At 47.2% G+C, this 17450-nt stretch overlaps 1 protein-coding gene across 2 annotated transcripts in view; it reads right to left on the bottom strand.

The window, feature by feature from the left end:
* Positions 1-17450, bottom strand: part of PKMYT1 (protein kinase, membrane associated tyrosine/threonine 1) — a 360498-nt gene that overhangs the window by 104578 nt on the left and 238470 nt on the right. For both annotated transcript variants that reach the window (XM_078652880.1, XM_078652879.1), the window contains exon 6: positions 6914-7179. In XM_078652880.1, the coding sequence (XP_078509006.1) occupies positions 6914-7179 (266 nt within the window). The remainder of the gene's footprint in view (positions 1-6913; positions 7180-17450) is intronic.

The following is a 17450-nucleotide window of genomic DNA, read 5'->3' as shown; positions in this document are numbered from 1 at the left end:
TCGGGTGGGGTTGGCCATTAGCAGGGCCGGAGATTCTACTTGCTGAAGGTGCCGCTTGGTGTCCCCAACACCCACTACTGTCTGAGCGCGAGTTTCTACTCGGCCCGCGTTTCGGCGGGAACCGCGCACCTGACTGTTGTAAGTCCTGCTGCTTCCACCTCGCGGTGGCGATCTACGGGGCATATCTGCTAACCGAAGGGCCTAGATCTGCTCCCTAATATTGGGGACCGGCTGGACTTGGAAGTGGTGCTGTACAGGCGCTTGGCTACCATTGTGCAGGCTGGTCTGCTTGGTGATACCGCGGAGGGTCCTGAACGGGAGGCGGCAAGGCCGTTGCTTGGCTCTTCGCGGTTGTAGCCCCTTTGGCGAGGCGTGGGGCGGCGGGCTGCTGCGGAGAGGCAGGGTGCGGAGCAATCTGCTGGGTTGGAGCCGGATGTTGACGCTGTTCGGCACCCTAAAGCGTACAGGTGTAAAGTACGAGACACGTCAGTGCCCCCGTTGTGAGCCACCGGCGGAGTTAGAATGGCGACGGCCAGGCCCAAAAAAGATAAGCCTGCAAAGGACAACACTCAGAAACCCTCTCTGCAATCTACTTCGCCGGCCCCTACAAAATCCCCACGTCAGGATGATAATGATGCGCCAGCGACCAAAGCATTCATGCTAGAGTTGTTTGCGGCCATTAAGGAAGACATAACGGAACTACATTCCCAACTGGCCTCGAATATGAGAGAACTGCGACGGGATGTGGACAATGTAGGGGAGCGAGTCGCAACTTTAGAGGAACACGATCTGGGAACAGCAGAGGATATTCACAGGCTGCAACAGGATGTGCTCCGTCTCACGGAACAGAACTTAGACCTCCAGTCCCATGCCGAGGACCTGGAGAACAGGTCTCGGCGCAATAACATTCTGATCAGAGCGGTCCCGTGGAAGGTGCGGACCTGAGAGAGTATGTGGAGGCCCTCTTTAAGCACGTTTTGAATGATGAGGATTTGCAGGAGATCAAAATGGAACCTGTACACCGAGTGGGCTTACCGAGGGGACCCAAGTCCTCTCCTCTGGACATCTTTGTCTGTGTGCATGACTTTCAACTTAAGGAGAGAATCCTGAGACGGGCTCGCGACCTCGTTCCCCTCCAATTCCGGGATCACCACCCAATGTTGTTCCAGGACTTAGCAGCCTCCACATTGCTCAAGCGGAGGGACTTCTGAAGGAGAGAGGTGACGCAGTGGCCTCGGTGACGGACGCTCCCGGAGACGCCTGAGGCTTCCATCCTTTAACTGGGCCTTTTAGGGACTCTGCTTGGCGCCAGAGGGGTCCGGATGAGGACCATCTAAGTCACCTGTGAGTGTCTTTGCCGAAGGGAATGTCCTGTATCAGGAACCGGGTTGGTGGGTTCAGTTTCCCCTTGCCTTTGGGGCCTGTTTGACGGACTATCGTTTATCTCTAATCCTAGTGTTACGTTCTGAGTCTTTTTGATTTTCCTTTTGTTGGGGGGTGGAGGGGAGGGGGGCTAGGGGGTGGGGGGTGGGTAGGGGGGGCTCCGCATCAGCTACAAGGGGGCTTATGGAGACCGGAGAGGTTTGGTCTTCTCCCACAGGAGCGGATGAAGTGTGACTAGACTGATGACTAGAGACCTGAAAGTGGTGAGCCTGAATGTGCGTGGGTTAAATAGTCCGGTGAAGCGAGCTGCGATCCTGTCCCTTCTAGAAAATGCAGATATCGACGTGTGTCTGTTACAAGAAACCCACCTCCTCGCTAAAGATGTCCGACGCATGCAGGACAAGCGTTATCCTTTGCAGCTATGGTCCTCAGGTCCTAACAAGAAGAATGGAGTATTGTTTAATAGTTGTATGCGTTGTAAGGTGCTATCTCAGGTAGCGGACATTAGGGGGAGATTCTTGGCAGTGCGGGTTCAATGGGGTGCGACGACCTCCACGATAGGATCCATGTATGCGCCAAATGCCCAGCAAGAGCCCTTCCTGCGTGCTGCTCTAGCGCAGGTCTTGGTGTCTCCAGATGCGATGATTATGGGGGGAGGGGGGGGGGGGGACTTTAACCTTGTGATGGAGGGGGGGATAGATAGGTCAGAGCAGCGTTCACACCAAACTGGCGCCTGGTCGCAGGAAGGGAGACGGTGGTTAGCTGAGGGAGGGTTGCACGATGTGTGGCGAATTCAGCACCCTCAGGAACGTGATTTTACGTACTACTCCGCAGCGCACAAGACATACGCGCGTCTTGACCACTTTTTAGCTACATCGGCCTTCCTGCCTCTCTTATCTGATGCGACATCACTCCACGCTCTCTTTCCGACCACGCACTTATATCGGTAAAGGTATCGTTCTTGGGTGATAGACCGCCGTCAGCCGGCTGGCGGCTTAGGGACTCCATGCTACACTCGGATGCCGTGGTGACGAAGATTCGGGACACTATTACCCACTACCTTGCAGAAAATTGTGTGGGGGACACAGCACTGGAGTCAATATGGGAGGCCCTGAAGTTAGTGGTCAGAGGGGACTTCATTGCGCTTGCGGCCACATATGCTAAGCTGCGTAGGGAGAAACGCGAGGAGTTGGAGGGGGGAGGTTCGCGGTTTGGAGGCGATTCACAAGAGGACAGGGGCCCCAAGAGTGTGGAGGGAATTAGATACTAAGAGGCGCATGCTTAAACACCTGGACCTAGATAGAGCGGCATATGCCTTGCTGCGTCTGCGGCACAAATTCTATCTCGGTGGTGATAAAGGGGGCAAGATGCTCGCACACAGGCTTCGGGCATGGGTGCAGACCTACGCGATCACTGAAATCAAAGATAGCCAGGCGAACCTCCACACCACTGACTCTGCCATTATTGATACCTTTCGTCACTTTTATCAATCGCTATACACAAGGGAGGGCACCACGCATTAAAACATAGCACAATACCCTCGCCACGTCGCGCATCATTCCCTTCCACCCTGACTCGGTAGCAGCGTTGGACACGGAGATCCGCATAGATGAGGTTATATCGGCCATTTCCAGGCTCAAATTGGCTAAGTCGCCAGGTCCGGACGGGTTCTCCGCTATATTCTACAAAACATTTTGTAGAGAGCAGGCTCCCTTTTTGACCTGTCTCTTCAATTCCTTTCTTGACACAGGGGTGGTTGCTCCGTCCATGACTGAAGCGGCCATAACGGTTATTCTCGAGCCTGGGAAGGAACCAACGGACTGCGGCTCTTATAGACCGATTTCACTTCTTAACATTGATGCTAAATTATTTGCGGGAGTTTTGGCGGCGAGGCTTAGTCCTTTAATGGACTGAGTGATTGAACCTGACCAGACTGGGTTTATGCCAACTAGGCAAGGGGCTGATAACACCAAGAGGCTGCTCCATCTGATGGACCTAGTTCACCGATCTAAGGCCCAGGCTTTTCTCCTGTCTATAGATGCAGAGAAAGCCTTCGACCGTGTGGACTGGGACTACATGTTTGAGGTGCTGAAGGCCTTTGGCATTGGCGGCAACTTTTTACGCTGGGTGCGGTGTCTATATGCGGCGCCCAAAGCGGTGGTGAGGGTGAATGGTTGTAGTCTGCCCCTTTTCCCATTGCTCGAGGTACGCGGCAGGGGTGTTCCCTCTCCCCGCTGCTCTTCGCGCTCTATACGGAGCCTTTTGCCCAGCGCGTTCGTGCCCACGCCACTCTCTCTGTTATCCGCTTTGGGGCTGATGTCCATAAAATAAGTATGTATGCGGATGATGTCATCTTAGCGCTGACTGACCCCCACATTTCCCTACGGTGCTTATCCACTGAGCTCCTTGCCTTTCGCGATGCGGCGGGGTTTAAGGTTAACTTTGCCAAGTCACAAATCCTTAACATCTCGGTGCCAGCCTCCGACGTCGTAGACCTACAGAAAGATTTTGCCTTTCAGTGGGTGCATTTGGATATTACCTATTTGGGAGTGCGTTTGGACCCGACTCTCGCCAAAACCCTTTCTCTAAACAACTCTGCGCTGGTTGAGCAAGTTGCTAAGTCCCTCTCCGACTGGTCTCGTCTTAAATTGGCATGGTTTGGCCGACTAGCTGCTATTAAAAGGACTGTGCTTCCCTGTATACTCTATCTCTTTCAGATGTTGCCCCTGACACCACCGCCGGGCATGTTGAGACGACTGCAGGGTTGCCTTAATAAATTCTTATGGGACAATAAGAGACCTCGCTTTGCGTTCACGGTAACCACCTCTCCAAAAGCAATGGGCGGACTCGGCTTCCCCCTCCTGTCTGCGTATTTCGAGGCGTCCTGTCTTAGATACGTGGTGGAATGGAATAGGCCTATGTCCAGTAAACATTGGCTGTTTATGGATCAGACGGTGGCCGGCTGCAACATTTGGAGGGAGCTTTGGCTGCCGCGCAAATGCAGAGCGTGGGGGTTGTACTCCTCCCCGGTGACGTTCCCGACGCTACGAGCATGGGATGAGCTGGCGCTCCGCAAGGGTTGGACCTCCTTCCCCTCCCCAATGACGCCAATAGTAGATAACCCTGACTTCCCCCCGGGCTGTTCATCCTCCGTCTTTCATCGCTGGCGGGAGAAGGGTTGTAAACGGGTGGGCATGCTTTTTGATTTAGAAGGACTGATTCCGTTCTCGACACTACGAATGGAGTACTTTCCGCTGGGTCCAGAAGATGAGTTCTCTCATGCGCAAGTAGCGCATTGGGTAACCCGGCCGGCTAATGTGGCCTTCATGTCGAGACCGCTGACGGCCTTTGAGCGTTGGCTGGTCTGTAAGAAGGACATTCGCAGCCTTATTTCGGAGCTCTATGCCATGATTCTGCGCAGTCCCTGAACGCAGCGTACAAAGGCACAGGTGCGGTGGGAGACGGAATTGGGGCGCCCCTTATCGGCCAAGGAATGGGAACATGTGTTCTACCGGGCTCATCACATGACCTCTAACACTACAGGAACTGAATCAGCCTATAAAACAGCGACCTATTGGTACTACACCCCAGCGCGCGTTAAAGCTTGGGACAAAGCGAAGTCGGGCCTCTGCTGGAGAGGCTGTGGGATGTCCGGGAACCTACTGCATCTTCTATGGCGGTGCCCGAAGTTGGAACGCTATTGGGCAACAGTCCTTGACGAGCTTGATGCTGCTTTTCAGATCACACTGCCCCGCCTGCCCGAACATACACTGCTGGGGCTTCCCCATCCTAAGTTTTTTCCCTTGCGCTCCCTCAGGGGCAAACAAATAGCGTTGGCTCTATTGGCGGCGCGGCAAGTCCTTTTAGCACAATGGCGTTCCCCGGCACTACCTGATGTGAGGGACTGGTTTCAGCGATTGTGGCACACCCTAGCTATGGAGCACCTTTCCTTGAGTATTGATGGGAAAGGCTCTGAATATGCTACCCTCTGGGTGCCGTTCTTGCAATTGTTATCTAAAGAATTGGGGAAGTGACATGGCCTAAATACCTGCAGATACTACAACTTATTCCCTTGGAACCTGCTGGGGCCTTCCCGCGCACCTGAAGGCCTCCTAGTTGTAACGAACGGAGGGAGTCTGACACATGGGGGACACATGTCGCCTGGCTGAGCTGATGCGGAGGGGGGTGGGGGTGGGGAAGGGTGGACCCAGGAGGGGTGGGGGTATGGGTGGGGGGGGTCTGTTCTTTTTTGCCTTTTTATTTTCTCCCTTAAAAGCGGTTTCTATGCTTCCGGCGAGATGGTGGTGATTCTTCACATACGCGGGGTCGGCCTCCGGGATGTAGACCCAGAAGCTGTGTTATATTATAATGTGCATCCGCCCTGCCGGCGAGTTGATGTAGGCAGCTGGGCTGTGTTATAAGATACTCTAACCGCATAATAATAATAAAAATGTTTGATTCTAAAATTCTCTATTTCACCTCATTCTTTTCAATTTTCTATCCGTAGGTGAGAAACTCCCTAGAAGAAGTCTGGCTTACTTGCTTTACTCACTCATTACAATTCGGGCCAAGTATTTATTATGTCACAGAACTTTTAAAGATAAAGTCAGGAATACATTTAGGTGGTATATAAATAGACAGTTGTGTTATGCTGTTATACTAATCATGCAATTATTATGAAACTTCTGCAATGTCAATTATTGAGATGTTAGGGTCACATGACGCCTTCTTGGAAAAAATCAAGGTCAAAAGTCATGCGATGTCGCTTCTGCTACCCCTGTCATTTAGGTGAATCTATGCCCATGAGTAAAGGGTAAAAAGATTTATTGTTAAGAGTACAAAATGTTTTTTTAATTTGGGATAAATCAGATGAAAGTGAACAAAAAGGTTAGCGGTACTTACTCACATAGCCAAATAAAAAAACTGATGTGCCAAATACCACTGTGTTGCATACCGACACCATGGTGGCCCACTGGCTGCCCTTAAGTGAACTGCTTCTGCCAGCGTGGAAACTATGTGCTTTGATTTTGTTTCGCCTTTTTTAAAAAGGGGTAAAATTAAGATGGTTAACCTGGCTGCTAAATGTGCTTTAAACATATTTTTTGTTTTATAATAAGTTTCTTAGGTTTGTTATACCCCTCATTAAATTACAATTTTAGAAATATAATGTTGCTTTTACATAGGCATAGTATTTTGCATCCAATTCGAAATATTCTTTCAATCTCTTTAAAGGTGTTCCAAGATCCCTCAGGTAGACCGAGATATTCAGTGATCAATAAAGACTAACAGAAACTACAAACACTTAGATCTCCTTTCCTCAGTACTGTGGCACAAACACTTGCCCTGTCCATTCCATCATTAATGGAAGGGTGACTGCTTGTTAAACTGAACCTCATAATTGACACACAAAAAAACGCCATTATAGTACATTACATCGCATGAAAACAACTTAAAGCGGGTTTACAGGGGAAATCTTGCATGTGGGGTGGGAATGGAATGCCAGAAAAAAGGAATGGGTAAATCCAAATACTTGTTATTGATGATGAAGTCCTGGTCGTCCATTTCTCCAGGGTAAGTCAAGCTGCAACGCAGTAAGCTCGCAGATCCAGATATTAGTGGCAGCTCAAATACATCTTCAATAAGGCTGTCATCCTCTAAGTCACTAGAAATGCTGCAGTCCCCTGGGGGAGTGGGGACAGGGGAAGAAGGTCGGCTGGTGCTTTCTTTTCGACCCAGGATCCTGAGTAGTGGGCTTCTTATGTAGTTCAACAATAGACAGAAAAAGAATAGCAGGAACTGTAAAGGCAAGGTAAAGAGACTATGATTATTGGCCGAAGAGGCCCAGACACAAAATATACAGTGAGTACATTGAGCAAACGTTAAGTTATCAAGAATACCCTCTTCTTGTATCCATGTACTTCCCTCAAAGCTAGTTTGGATTGAGTGCTGATACAGATGACCTTTAGAAATTACATGCAGCTGAATGAGAATTAATAAGGACTAGAAATTGTAGCTTGCAAATGTTGTTCAGACACTGTGCCATAAGGAACACTTACCTTTTCCAAGAGGCTATCCACCCTGGATTCAGATACTTTGTTATGGGGGGGGGGGGGGGGGAGAGATATAAAGTGTGTTATCATATTGTCCCACGCTCAGTTTTTTAATTCTGGCAATGTCATCTGAAGCACCATTCAACAGACTTTGCTGATGAGCATAAATCTGGGAAGAGGAGGAACCACCTGCCTTTCTCAAAATGGGGCCTGTGAAGGTACTGGTTAATAACCATAGTAATGGTCCTGTCTCACTATCAGCTTGCCATCATGCAGTTTAGGTGGCTCAATCTACTTAAAACCCCACACCCCCCCCCCCCCATAAAACAACAAAAAAACACACCTCTATTTACTTTGTGATCTGTGATCGACACCTCTGGTTATCCTGGCTGATGACGGCTGATCGCCAGAAACCGGTCCTAGGATGCTTGATTCCGGTTCAGGGAAGACGTGGCTTGGCAGTTCGTGCTGGACTGTTCCCATGAGGCATAGGGTCAAGACTGATTTGCATATGGCCATGTCTGAACTGGTGTGGCGTGGTGAGCAAAATAACGATGGATTAAACCCAGATCTGTGACTGGGGGTGAATGTTTTGCCAATGTGCAACATTCCGTCCATCACCTTGTGTGTTTTGCTGTTCGCCCTATGTGGGAAGGGTATGCCTAGACGTGGGTCCCGTGCTCACTACGCCACTGGAGTCAAGCTATCCTGGCTAATGACGGCTGATAGCCAGAAACCGGTCCTAGGATGCTTGATTCCGGTCCAGGGAAGACATGGCTTGGAAGTTCGGGCTGGACTGTTCCCATGAGGCACAGGGTCAAGACTGATTTGCATATGGCCATGTCTTAACTTGGGTGGCATGGTGAGCAAAATAACGATGTATTAAACCCAGATCTGTGACTGGGGGTGAATGTTTTGCCAATGTGCAACATTCCGTCCATCACCTTGTGTGTTTTGCACCTCTGGGATTACAGCACGATATACCAAGACCTATGTTGTGAGCACTCTCCCTCCACAGTCTCTAACATTCTCCAGCACCAATACTGCCCCAGACACTCTCCCACTGAAATAGGTCTGACCGCTCTACTCCTCTATACAACTAACAAGGTTCTTCAGAATCTGCACTTTTGAGCCCACCTCTGTCATGGCAGAATCTAAGCCAGAGTCTTTGTTTTCCAGACTTTAAAGTCTAGGTTCTGCAGACACCAACACTTTTCAAACGATATCCACCTACCCAAGAATGGTATATGTGTCACCATTATGCAGATTTGTCTACCAGAAAGATCTCAGACTTTCTTCTCATTGAATCTTTTTTTCAATTGCAACTTTCTTTTTACGCAATTGCGGCTGGAAAGGAAAACAATACTTATCTAGTAGGCTTCTGTTCATGGCATAAGGTGCTGGAGATTCACATGATGTGCATTATCCTGCCATCAAGTGTTGGGCTTGGATGTGTGCAAGTTGTTTTTCTTCCAAGGAAGCCTTCCGAGTCACGAGCTATTGTGACCCTTCCTCTTGCTGGTAATGCGCATGATCATCGACTCCTAGATTGTTTTTCTGCATGGCACGTGAGGATGAAGTATAAAGCGGAGTGTAGTATAGAGATGTCTATGCAAAGACGAAGTAAGAAATATTAAATTGACTGCAACTAACACAGGCCTCGGGAAGGAGGGTGGGTGCATGTGAATCTACAGCACTACATGCCACGAACAGATACTTACTGGGCAACAATTTACCTAGCTGTAGATACACATGCTGTGCAAAGACTGTAAAGCAGTCCTACCTAAATAGCGGCGGCTAGCCTGTAGGAGTACCATGGGTTTGGAAAAGTGTACGCACAACTGCCTGTCCAACATTGGCTTGTTGGCGAGCCAGTACATCCACACAATAATGTTTTGTAAAAGTATGTGGTGTGGACCAAGAAGGTGCCTTACAAATATCAGCAACAGGGATATTTCTAAGAATGGCCAAAGAGGTTCAATTTTTCCTGGTGGACTGAGATCTAGGAGGGATAGTTAAGGTCCTTTTAGCTTTAGCATAGCATGTCTGGATGCATTTAACAATCCATTTAGCAATGCCAGATTTAAAAATGGCTTCCCTGTATGGGGTATGGAGGAAGCAATGAAAAGCTGTTGTAATTTCTAAAAGATTTAGTTCTGTCAATATAGTAAATGAGGACTCGTTTAACAATGTATGGAGAGCTTGTTCCTCAACCAAGTCAGGTTGAGGGAAAAACACAGGAAGTTCAATAGATTAATTAAGGTGAAAATGTGAAATCCCCTTAGGGAGAAACTTTAGGTTGGTGTGGAATTCAACCCTATCTCCATTTATTTGGAAGAAGGGTTCTTCCAAGTTTAGTAACTGAAGCTCACTGAGGCGTGTAAGAGAAGTGATTTCGACCACAATGGTTACCTTCTAGGATAGAAACTGGAGGGAGCAGGAGTGGAGGGGCTCAAATGGAGGGCCCATTAATCTTGTTAATACAATGTTAAGGTTCCATGTCGGGGATGGCAGGACCTGAGGAGGAATGACTCTTAAGACTTTCCATGAAGTCTTCAATGATAGGAATTCGGAATAGGGAAAAGTGTTTTCTGTTCTGAAGATAAGCAGCTACAGCCACTAGGCGTAGTCTTATGGATGTGAAAGTTAGTTGATCAATATGTTTGAAATGACAATAATGAACAAATATTTTCCATTTAGCAGCATGACAGGCACGAGTAGTACGCCTGCTCACCTCTTTGAGAAGATCCATGCACTCTGGCTGGCGATTAAGGCATCCAAATTCTAGGACCTCCTGAGCCAGATTGCAAGGTTGAGAGATCTGAAATCTGGGTGACTGATTTCTCCATGGTTCTGTGTGAGCAGGTCCTGCCTGTTGGGGAGTGTCTGGTGTGGACCACTGAGACCTCGAGCAAGGTGGTGAAACATGGCAGTTGTGCCCATGTGAGTGCCACCAGTATATGGGTGAGCGATCTCTAATGAAGGTTTTGAACCACAAACAGAAGTAGAGGAAGAGGAGGAAAAGTGTAAGCAAATATTCCTGACCAACTCATTCATAGTTCATTGCCCTTGAACTGTGGAAAACTGGAAGCAAAGTTTGAGCATTTTGCGTTTTCTGCTGTGGCGAAGAGGTCCATGTCTGGTAGTCCCCACCGCTGAAAGTAGTGGTGGAGAACTTACAGGTTGAGTTTTCACTCATGGACTTGTTGCTGAAACCTGCTGAGGAGAGTGGGCAAACCTGTTCACTCCTGGCAAGTTTTCCTGCCAAGAGACAGATCTTGTGATGGAGAGCCAATTTCCAAATGTTCTGGGCCAGGTGAAAGAGCAGAGGGGATCTGGTACCCCCTTGTTTCTGAAAGTAATACATAGCTGTCATCTGTCATGTCGTCCGTCTTGATGAAGACTACCTTGCCAATCAGGTGGGGAAGGAAAGCTTTCAACACAAGGTGAACAGCTAGTAGTTGTAGGTGATTTATGTTAAGAAGTAGTTGACTGTGGATCTACTGACCTTGGACTGTTAAATTTGTAAATGAGGTACCCATCCCTTATGGGAGGCGTCCGTTGTTATGGTGCTCTACGTAATGGCGTCTTGGAATGACCATCCTTTTAAACAAGTGTTTTGGTGTACCACCATTGAAGAGAGTGGCATGTTTGACGGCCGACCAACACTAGATCTTACTGTTGACCCTCCACTTGAGACCATTGGAGAGCTAAGACTCCTGTAATAGACGCATGTTTAACCTGGCATGAGGTACTATCACGAAGCATAAGGCCATCTTGCCTAGGAGACACACACAACTGTCCCGACTGTAACTTGTTGATTGGGTTGAAATGGAGAAATGAGTGCTTGAAAGGATTGTATCCTGGCGGCATATGGGCAGGGTCATCTCTGAATTGAGAATTAGAAACGGTGGATATGAAGGGTTGGAGATGGGATTTTATAGCGTTGAAGATAACGCCTAGTTGTTGAAGTAGATTGATGAGTTTAATGTGTTGTTGACATTGTAAACGAGTGGTACTTTTGACAAGCCAATCATCTAGACAGGGAAACATGTGAATGCCCTGTCCGCGTAGGTAAGCGGTCACCACCGCGAGGCACTTGGTGAAGACCTTGGGTGCGGTAGGGACTCCAAAAGGGAGCACCTTGAATAGATAAAGCTGTCCGCTTACTACAAATCTGAGGTACCTGCTATGTGCCGGATGGATTGAAATGTGAAAATAGGCGTCCTTGAGGTTCAGTGAGGCCATGAAGTCACCTTGTTATACTAGCAGGATAACATCCTGAAGAGTGACAATGTGAAAGTGCTCTGAGAGAATGTATTCACTTAGTGGCCTGAGATTCAAAACTGGTCTGAGGGACCTGTCCTTTTTAGGTATAAGGAAGTATAGCGAGTATACTCCCATAGCCAGGAGAAAGGTGGGTTCAATGGCACCTTTTTGGAGAGCGATTGGACTTCTTCCCTGAGTAACTTCTGATGCTGTGGGGAGAGTTCGTGCTTGCGAGGTGGAATGCTGGGAGGTGTGGAAGTGAGCTCGAAACAATAACCATGTTGGATAATATTCAACAACCACTGTTCGGGGGAGATGTTCCGCCAAGCGGGAAGGAATCTTTGGAGATTACCCGCGACTGATGTTATATGATTAGGAGAAATGAGAGGTAAGTCAAGGCTTATTGGTGGTGGCAGATCCTTTGGGGGATCCATCTTTACTTCTGCCCTTTGAATTGTTTCCTCTGTAGCAGCCTTGAAATTAACCCCTGGGAGAGGTGTTTTGGGCTTGTGGCCACCAATATTATGTGGAGGTTTCGGGAGAAGTGGTTCTGGAACCTCCACAGTATGCTGAGAGGTGAAAGGACATGCAACGGGAAGGGGTTTGAAGGACACCTATTGCTTTAGTTTTTTTCTAATAAAGTATCCAACTGTGGGCCAAAATGATGTTTTCCATCGAAAGGAAGATTAAGAAGGCTCTGCTGGACTCCAGTTCTAAAACCGGAGACACTGAGCCATGCATGCCTACGTAAAAGGACACTAGAGTTAACCGCTCTTGTGGCAGTATCGGCAGCATCTAGGGCACAGCATATGGAGGTGTTTGAGATTTGCTTCCCTTTTGAAACTATCTCATAGTCTCTCTTTTTGTGTTCATCCGGGAGATATTGGAGGAGTACCTCAATTTCATCCCAATATGCTCAGTCATTTTAGGAATGTAGCCCCATTGAATTGGCAATCCTCCAATGACTGGCTAACTGCAGAGCTACTCTTTTGAGTTTGAGTTTTAAATTATTTATACAGCGCGCGTACACCTGACGGTTCCATGGTGTGCAGCATCTATGTTTTTACTCTCATTATCTGGTAGAGGGGCATCACCATTGGGTTGAGAGTTGGCCCTTTTTGGTGCAGTAGCTACCACTAGAGAGTCAGGCGGAAGCTAGTCCCGGATGTAAAGTGGGTCTGTCAGGGATTACGAAATAGAAGGTGGTTCCCGGGTGGGGCTTCAGGATACTGGCAGGAAATGGGGAAAATAACAGCTGAATAGAAAAGGAGGAAACCCTGCCAGGGTCAATTTTAAGGTCCCACTAGGGGATCCTCACATTCAAATGAAGGGTGACAGAAATTTACGTATCAGAGCTGACATAGATTTACACAGGATCCATACAATTTTCTTGAAAAAATAAATATATTTTATTTATGATAGATCAAGATAAATTTAGAATATACAAAGGGTCATAAGAGTTTATAAATCATACATTTCTTCAAATCCCACTTACTCCCACAGTCATCCAAGGCATATATTCTCACTCATAACCACAAGCAATGCAACATTAACACATTCGTACAAGAACCATTGGAGGGATACATAGCAGTCTGGGGAAAAGATTTTACAATGGCCACTAGGACTGGAACAGTAACATGGGGGCAAGGTACAGTAAATAAGATGGAGAAGCTTGCGCTACATTGGGTCTGTCAGGGATGCCTTGTATTTCTTGTCCACCTTTTGAGTAATGACCCTAGTTTGAAAGGGTTGTGGAAAATGTCTGGGGTGTGACGAAGCATGCCTAAAAGCATGGTGAGGTACTGAGCAGACCGCTGAGTAGAAGAAGAGTTCTCAAAAAGGAAATCACCCTCTAATGGCTCAGTATGCAGATTCACTTTAAGGAAGCTGGCAGCCCTAACAATGAGGTTGTGGTAGGAAGTGGTGCCATCGGGAGGGGAGGGCGCTTTGCAGGGTATAGGTCAGGATCTGTAACCACTGGGGGATCAGTATAGTATTTATTTGATATATTTAATGCATTTTGATATAGCGTGGACTTTACCCAAAGGTGTAATGGCGCTTCACAATACAACCAAGTACTTTACATGAGGAGAGTCTTACAAAATGTACATGTTACAGCAACAAACGAGAAACAAGAGGTAAAATAAAGCAATAGATGGCAGTCACTCAATTAACACACAAAAACACACTAGGATGACGATTGTACAGGCATAGATTACAAATTTACAATAAAGAAAGAAATTCCTTGAGGGGGTGTATTAGTTCTGGAAGTGTCTTTGGAAGGGAAGAGATTTGAGGTCAGTTTTGAAGGTCCGAGTAGAGATGGTGGTACAGAGTAATGGAGGAAGTGAGTTCCAGATTCTCACCGCATTGCCAGAGAAGGATTGAGTCATCGAGCTTTCCCTCTTGAAGGTGGGGAGCTCCAGCAGTAACTTTTCCGCATTATGAGATGGTCTAGATCCTCCAAAAATGTTCAGTTTATTCGCCAAATATCGAGGGGAGGAAGTGTGCAAGGCTTTGTGGGTCATACAGGCAGTCTTGTAGATTGCTCTTGCCTCGATGGGAAGCTATCAAAGAGAGAACAAAATGGGTGTGATGTGGTTACTTCGTTTGTCCCCAAATATAAAGCGAGCCGCTGAATGGAGAACGGATTTAAGAGGGGAAAGGTGGGATTTGGAGAGTCCTGCAAGAAAATTGCAATAATCCAATCTAGAGAGAACCAGAGATTGGACCAGGGTTTTTAGGTTTTGTTCCGGAAAGAAAAGTAGAATCCCCCCAGAGAAGGTGCAGTTTGTATCGGGCCTTCTTTGCAATGGAGTTGATATGGGGGGGGAGGGGGGGGAGTAGATTTAGCCTTTTGTCAAGTATGACACCAAGGGATTTTGCGCTGTCGACACCGATAGGTTTATTGTTGAGTAACTTCAGCTGATCCAACCAAGATTGAACAGGGGGAGGAGGAGTAGAGAGAGAGGTAGAGAGGAGGAGGAATTCAGTTTTGGAAGGATTCAGAATAAGTTGATGAGCGGACATCCAGATTTGAATAGTTGAGAGAAGAGTTTAGGATTGAGATATCGTGTGCGGAGGACACCTTAAGGTAGATTTGAGTGTCATCAGCACAGAGGATTCCAGATTTACATAGGAGATTTCCCAATGGTTCCAAATAGAGATTGAACAAAGTGGGTGCTAGGATAGTACCTTGAGGGACGCCTTGACCTACCGCCAATGGAGACTAAAGACTGGTCACTATCTTGATCATTTGGGATCTGTCCACTAGGAATGAGGCAAACTATTTAAGCACTGTGCCTTCCAAGCCCATTCTCTGGTGAAGAGTGTTAAGTAAATGTTGTGATTAACAGTGTCAAAGGTTGCAGAGAGGTCTAGAAGAATCAGAAGACAAAACTCTCCATAATAGAGTACAAGCAGCACATCGTTGATCACTTGCAGCAGGGCTGTTTCGGTGCTGCAATTGAATGAACCCAGACTGGAAATTGACAAGAAGATTATTATCCATAATGTTTGGAAAGTTGTTTCGCTACACATTTTTCTGTGAATTTCGCAAGACAGGGGAGGTTGGTGATGGGGCGGTAGTTATTGAGGTCATCGCATCAGCTGAGGGTTTTTTAAGGAGTGGAGTAACCTGTCCTGTTTTAAGGGCAACAGAAAGGGAGCCTTGGCTGAGGAAGAGGTTATCCCAGCAGGTCCAGTAGGAAAGAGTATGGGTGTAGAAATCAATGGCAATGTCACTAGGGATGGGGTCATAGGAATGGTTAGAGGGTTTAGTTTCGAGGATGCATTTAAGGAGGGCATCTTCAGAGATGAAGTCAACATTTTGTCAAATGACCAAGGATTTGTGCTCCTTCGGGAGGGTAGGATGAATGACCTGATCCACCAGTGTTTTTACTTTTTCATCAAAGAACGAAGCGAATTCTGCTGCTTTCTTTGTAGAATCGTCAGGCTTGATGGTTGGGGGGAGAGAAGTTTGGATTTTTGACGAGGTAAAATAGTTTTTGGGAACTGTTTTTGGCTGACTCAAGGAGGGTTCTGAAGTGTGATGCTTTTTCATGGAAGATGTGTTTGTGGTATTTTAATCTTGCAAAACGTAGAATAGAAAGATTAGTGGTGGACGGAGATTGTCTCCAATGTTTCTCCAGGATTCTTCATAAAGGGATTTATTGAACCATGGTGCTGAAGGAGTAGGCCTTCTCCTTTTGCTTTGAAGTGGAGTGACATTATCAATTTCATCTGCAAGGACTGCGAGACATTGGGACGTGATATTGTTGACATCCAAGTTCGGGTCTAGTTTTGGAAGTGAAAGCATATCAGAATTACACAGAGTGTCAAGGTCAATGTTTTTAGTGTTACAGAACCAGGTAAGTAGTCCTTTTAGGTAGGCCAAGAGAGAAGGGGATGAGGAAGTGGTCAGACCAGTCTCACTGAAGAGGGATATAAATAGTAAGCATGTCTGCTTTAGAAATAACAAGGTCAAGAATTGAGCCCTTAGAGCAGAGCTTTCCAAACTCTGTGTCGGGACACAATACTGTGTTGCCTGCCATGTGTAGGCGTGTCACGCGATGATGCATAGCTGCCGAGGTTTCAGATTGCCATCATGGTTCCCTCTACAATCAGCACGCGCTACAACGGATTCCACTGCATTCAGTAAATACTTCACAGTAGCCTCTGAAGTGCAGCTGAGGATGTTGCTGCTGCGCTTCCCAATGCATTTCTAAAGACGTGGTTCTCAGCTTTAGAATTGCTAATGGTGGACGTTTCAATATCTACAGGTCTGTCATTAAACAGCAGGAGACAATTCCCAGAGCTTTCTCTGCAGCCCGAGTCCCGTTTGCCAAGTCCACAGACCTCTGGCTCCTCCACCTTTTGTTTTCTCCTTCTCTGTCTGACTGTGGCGTCACACGTGCTTGTCTGAGGCCTAATCAGTTGGTATGCTGGTTGGTCTCATTTCAGCAGCCTCTGCTATTTTTGCTGTCCATTTACCTCTGCAGTACTTGTTAAACTTTTCTCTACTAGATTTGTGGTTCTCTTTTATAAAATGCAAATAAATTATTTGGAAACAAAAAAGAAGTACGTCACAGCTAGAAGTCTGTGCTGATCTTGGAGGCTGGTGCTTTTTACCTGAAATGTTAGCTTTAGAAAAAAAGACTAAAAGGGTAACCTGATTTAGTCCTTACTAGACTGTACCTCACCTGTAACATCTGTACTTTGAGACCACCTCCCGCCCGAACCCCCTTAGGTGGTTCAGGCTCGCTCGCTATACTGCTTTACCATGTCGAAAATGTCTAGAAAGGGTGTCACCAACATGAAGTTTGGAAAGCTGTGCCTTAGAGTGTGTATTTTCAGTGCAGTGTTGGATGAGATCATTTGCTGAGAGAAAAGTGGCAAGCCTATTGGCAGCAGAGTCTTCCAAAGAGCACCAGTGAAGATTGAAGTCTCCCAGGAAGATCTGTCTGTCACTTTGAGAGTATTGGTCGCTGACAAAGTCGGTGAGTAACTCCAAAATGGAAGAGCAGACACGAGGCGGGTGATAAATGTATTAGGTATCCCAGGGTTCATCCTTTAGTGGGATGTCAAAGGTATCCCCATGGCCCAGTCTCCTTTATATAAATGAGGTGACCCTTGATACAGGGTCAGCTGGAGAAGCAGGGGGTGAGGGTAAGTGTTGTGGATGAGGTAGGGGTGGTGAAGTAGCAAAAGGCACAGGGGCTATAGCCTTGTCCATTTTCTTTCGCTGCT

Source organism: Lissotriton helveticus, chromosome 7 (assembly GCF_964261635.1).
Source record: "Lissotriton helveticus chromosome 7, aLisHel1.1, whole genome shotgun sequence".
NCBI classification, from domain to species: Eukaryota; Metazoa; Chordata; class Amphibia; order Caudata; family Salamandridae; genus Lissotriton; species Lissotriton helveticus.
Note: the sequence above shows the minus strand (reverse complement) of the source record. Positions and strands in the feature narration are given on the sequence as shown.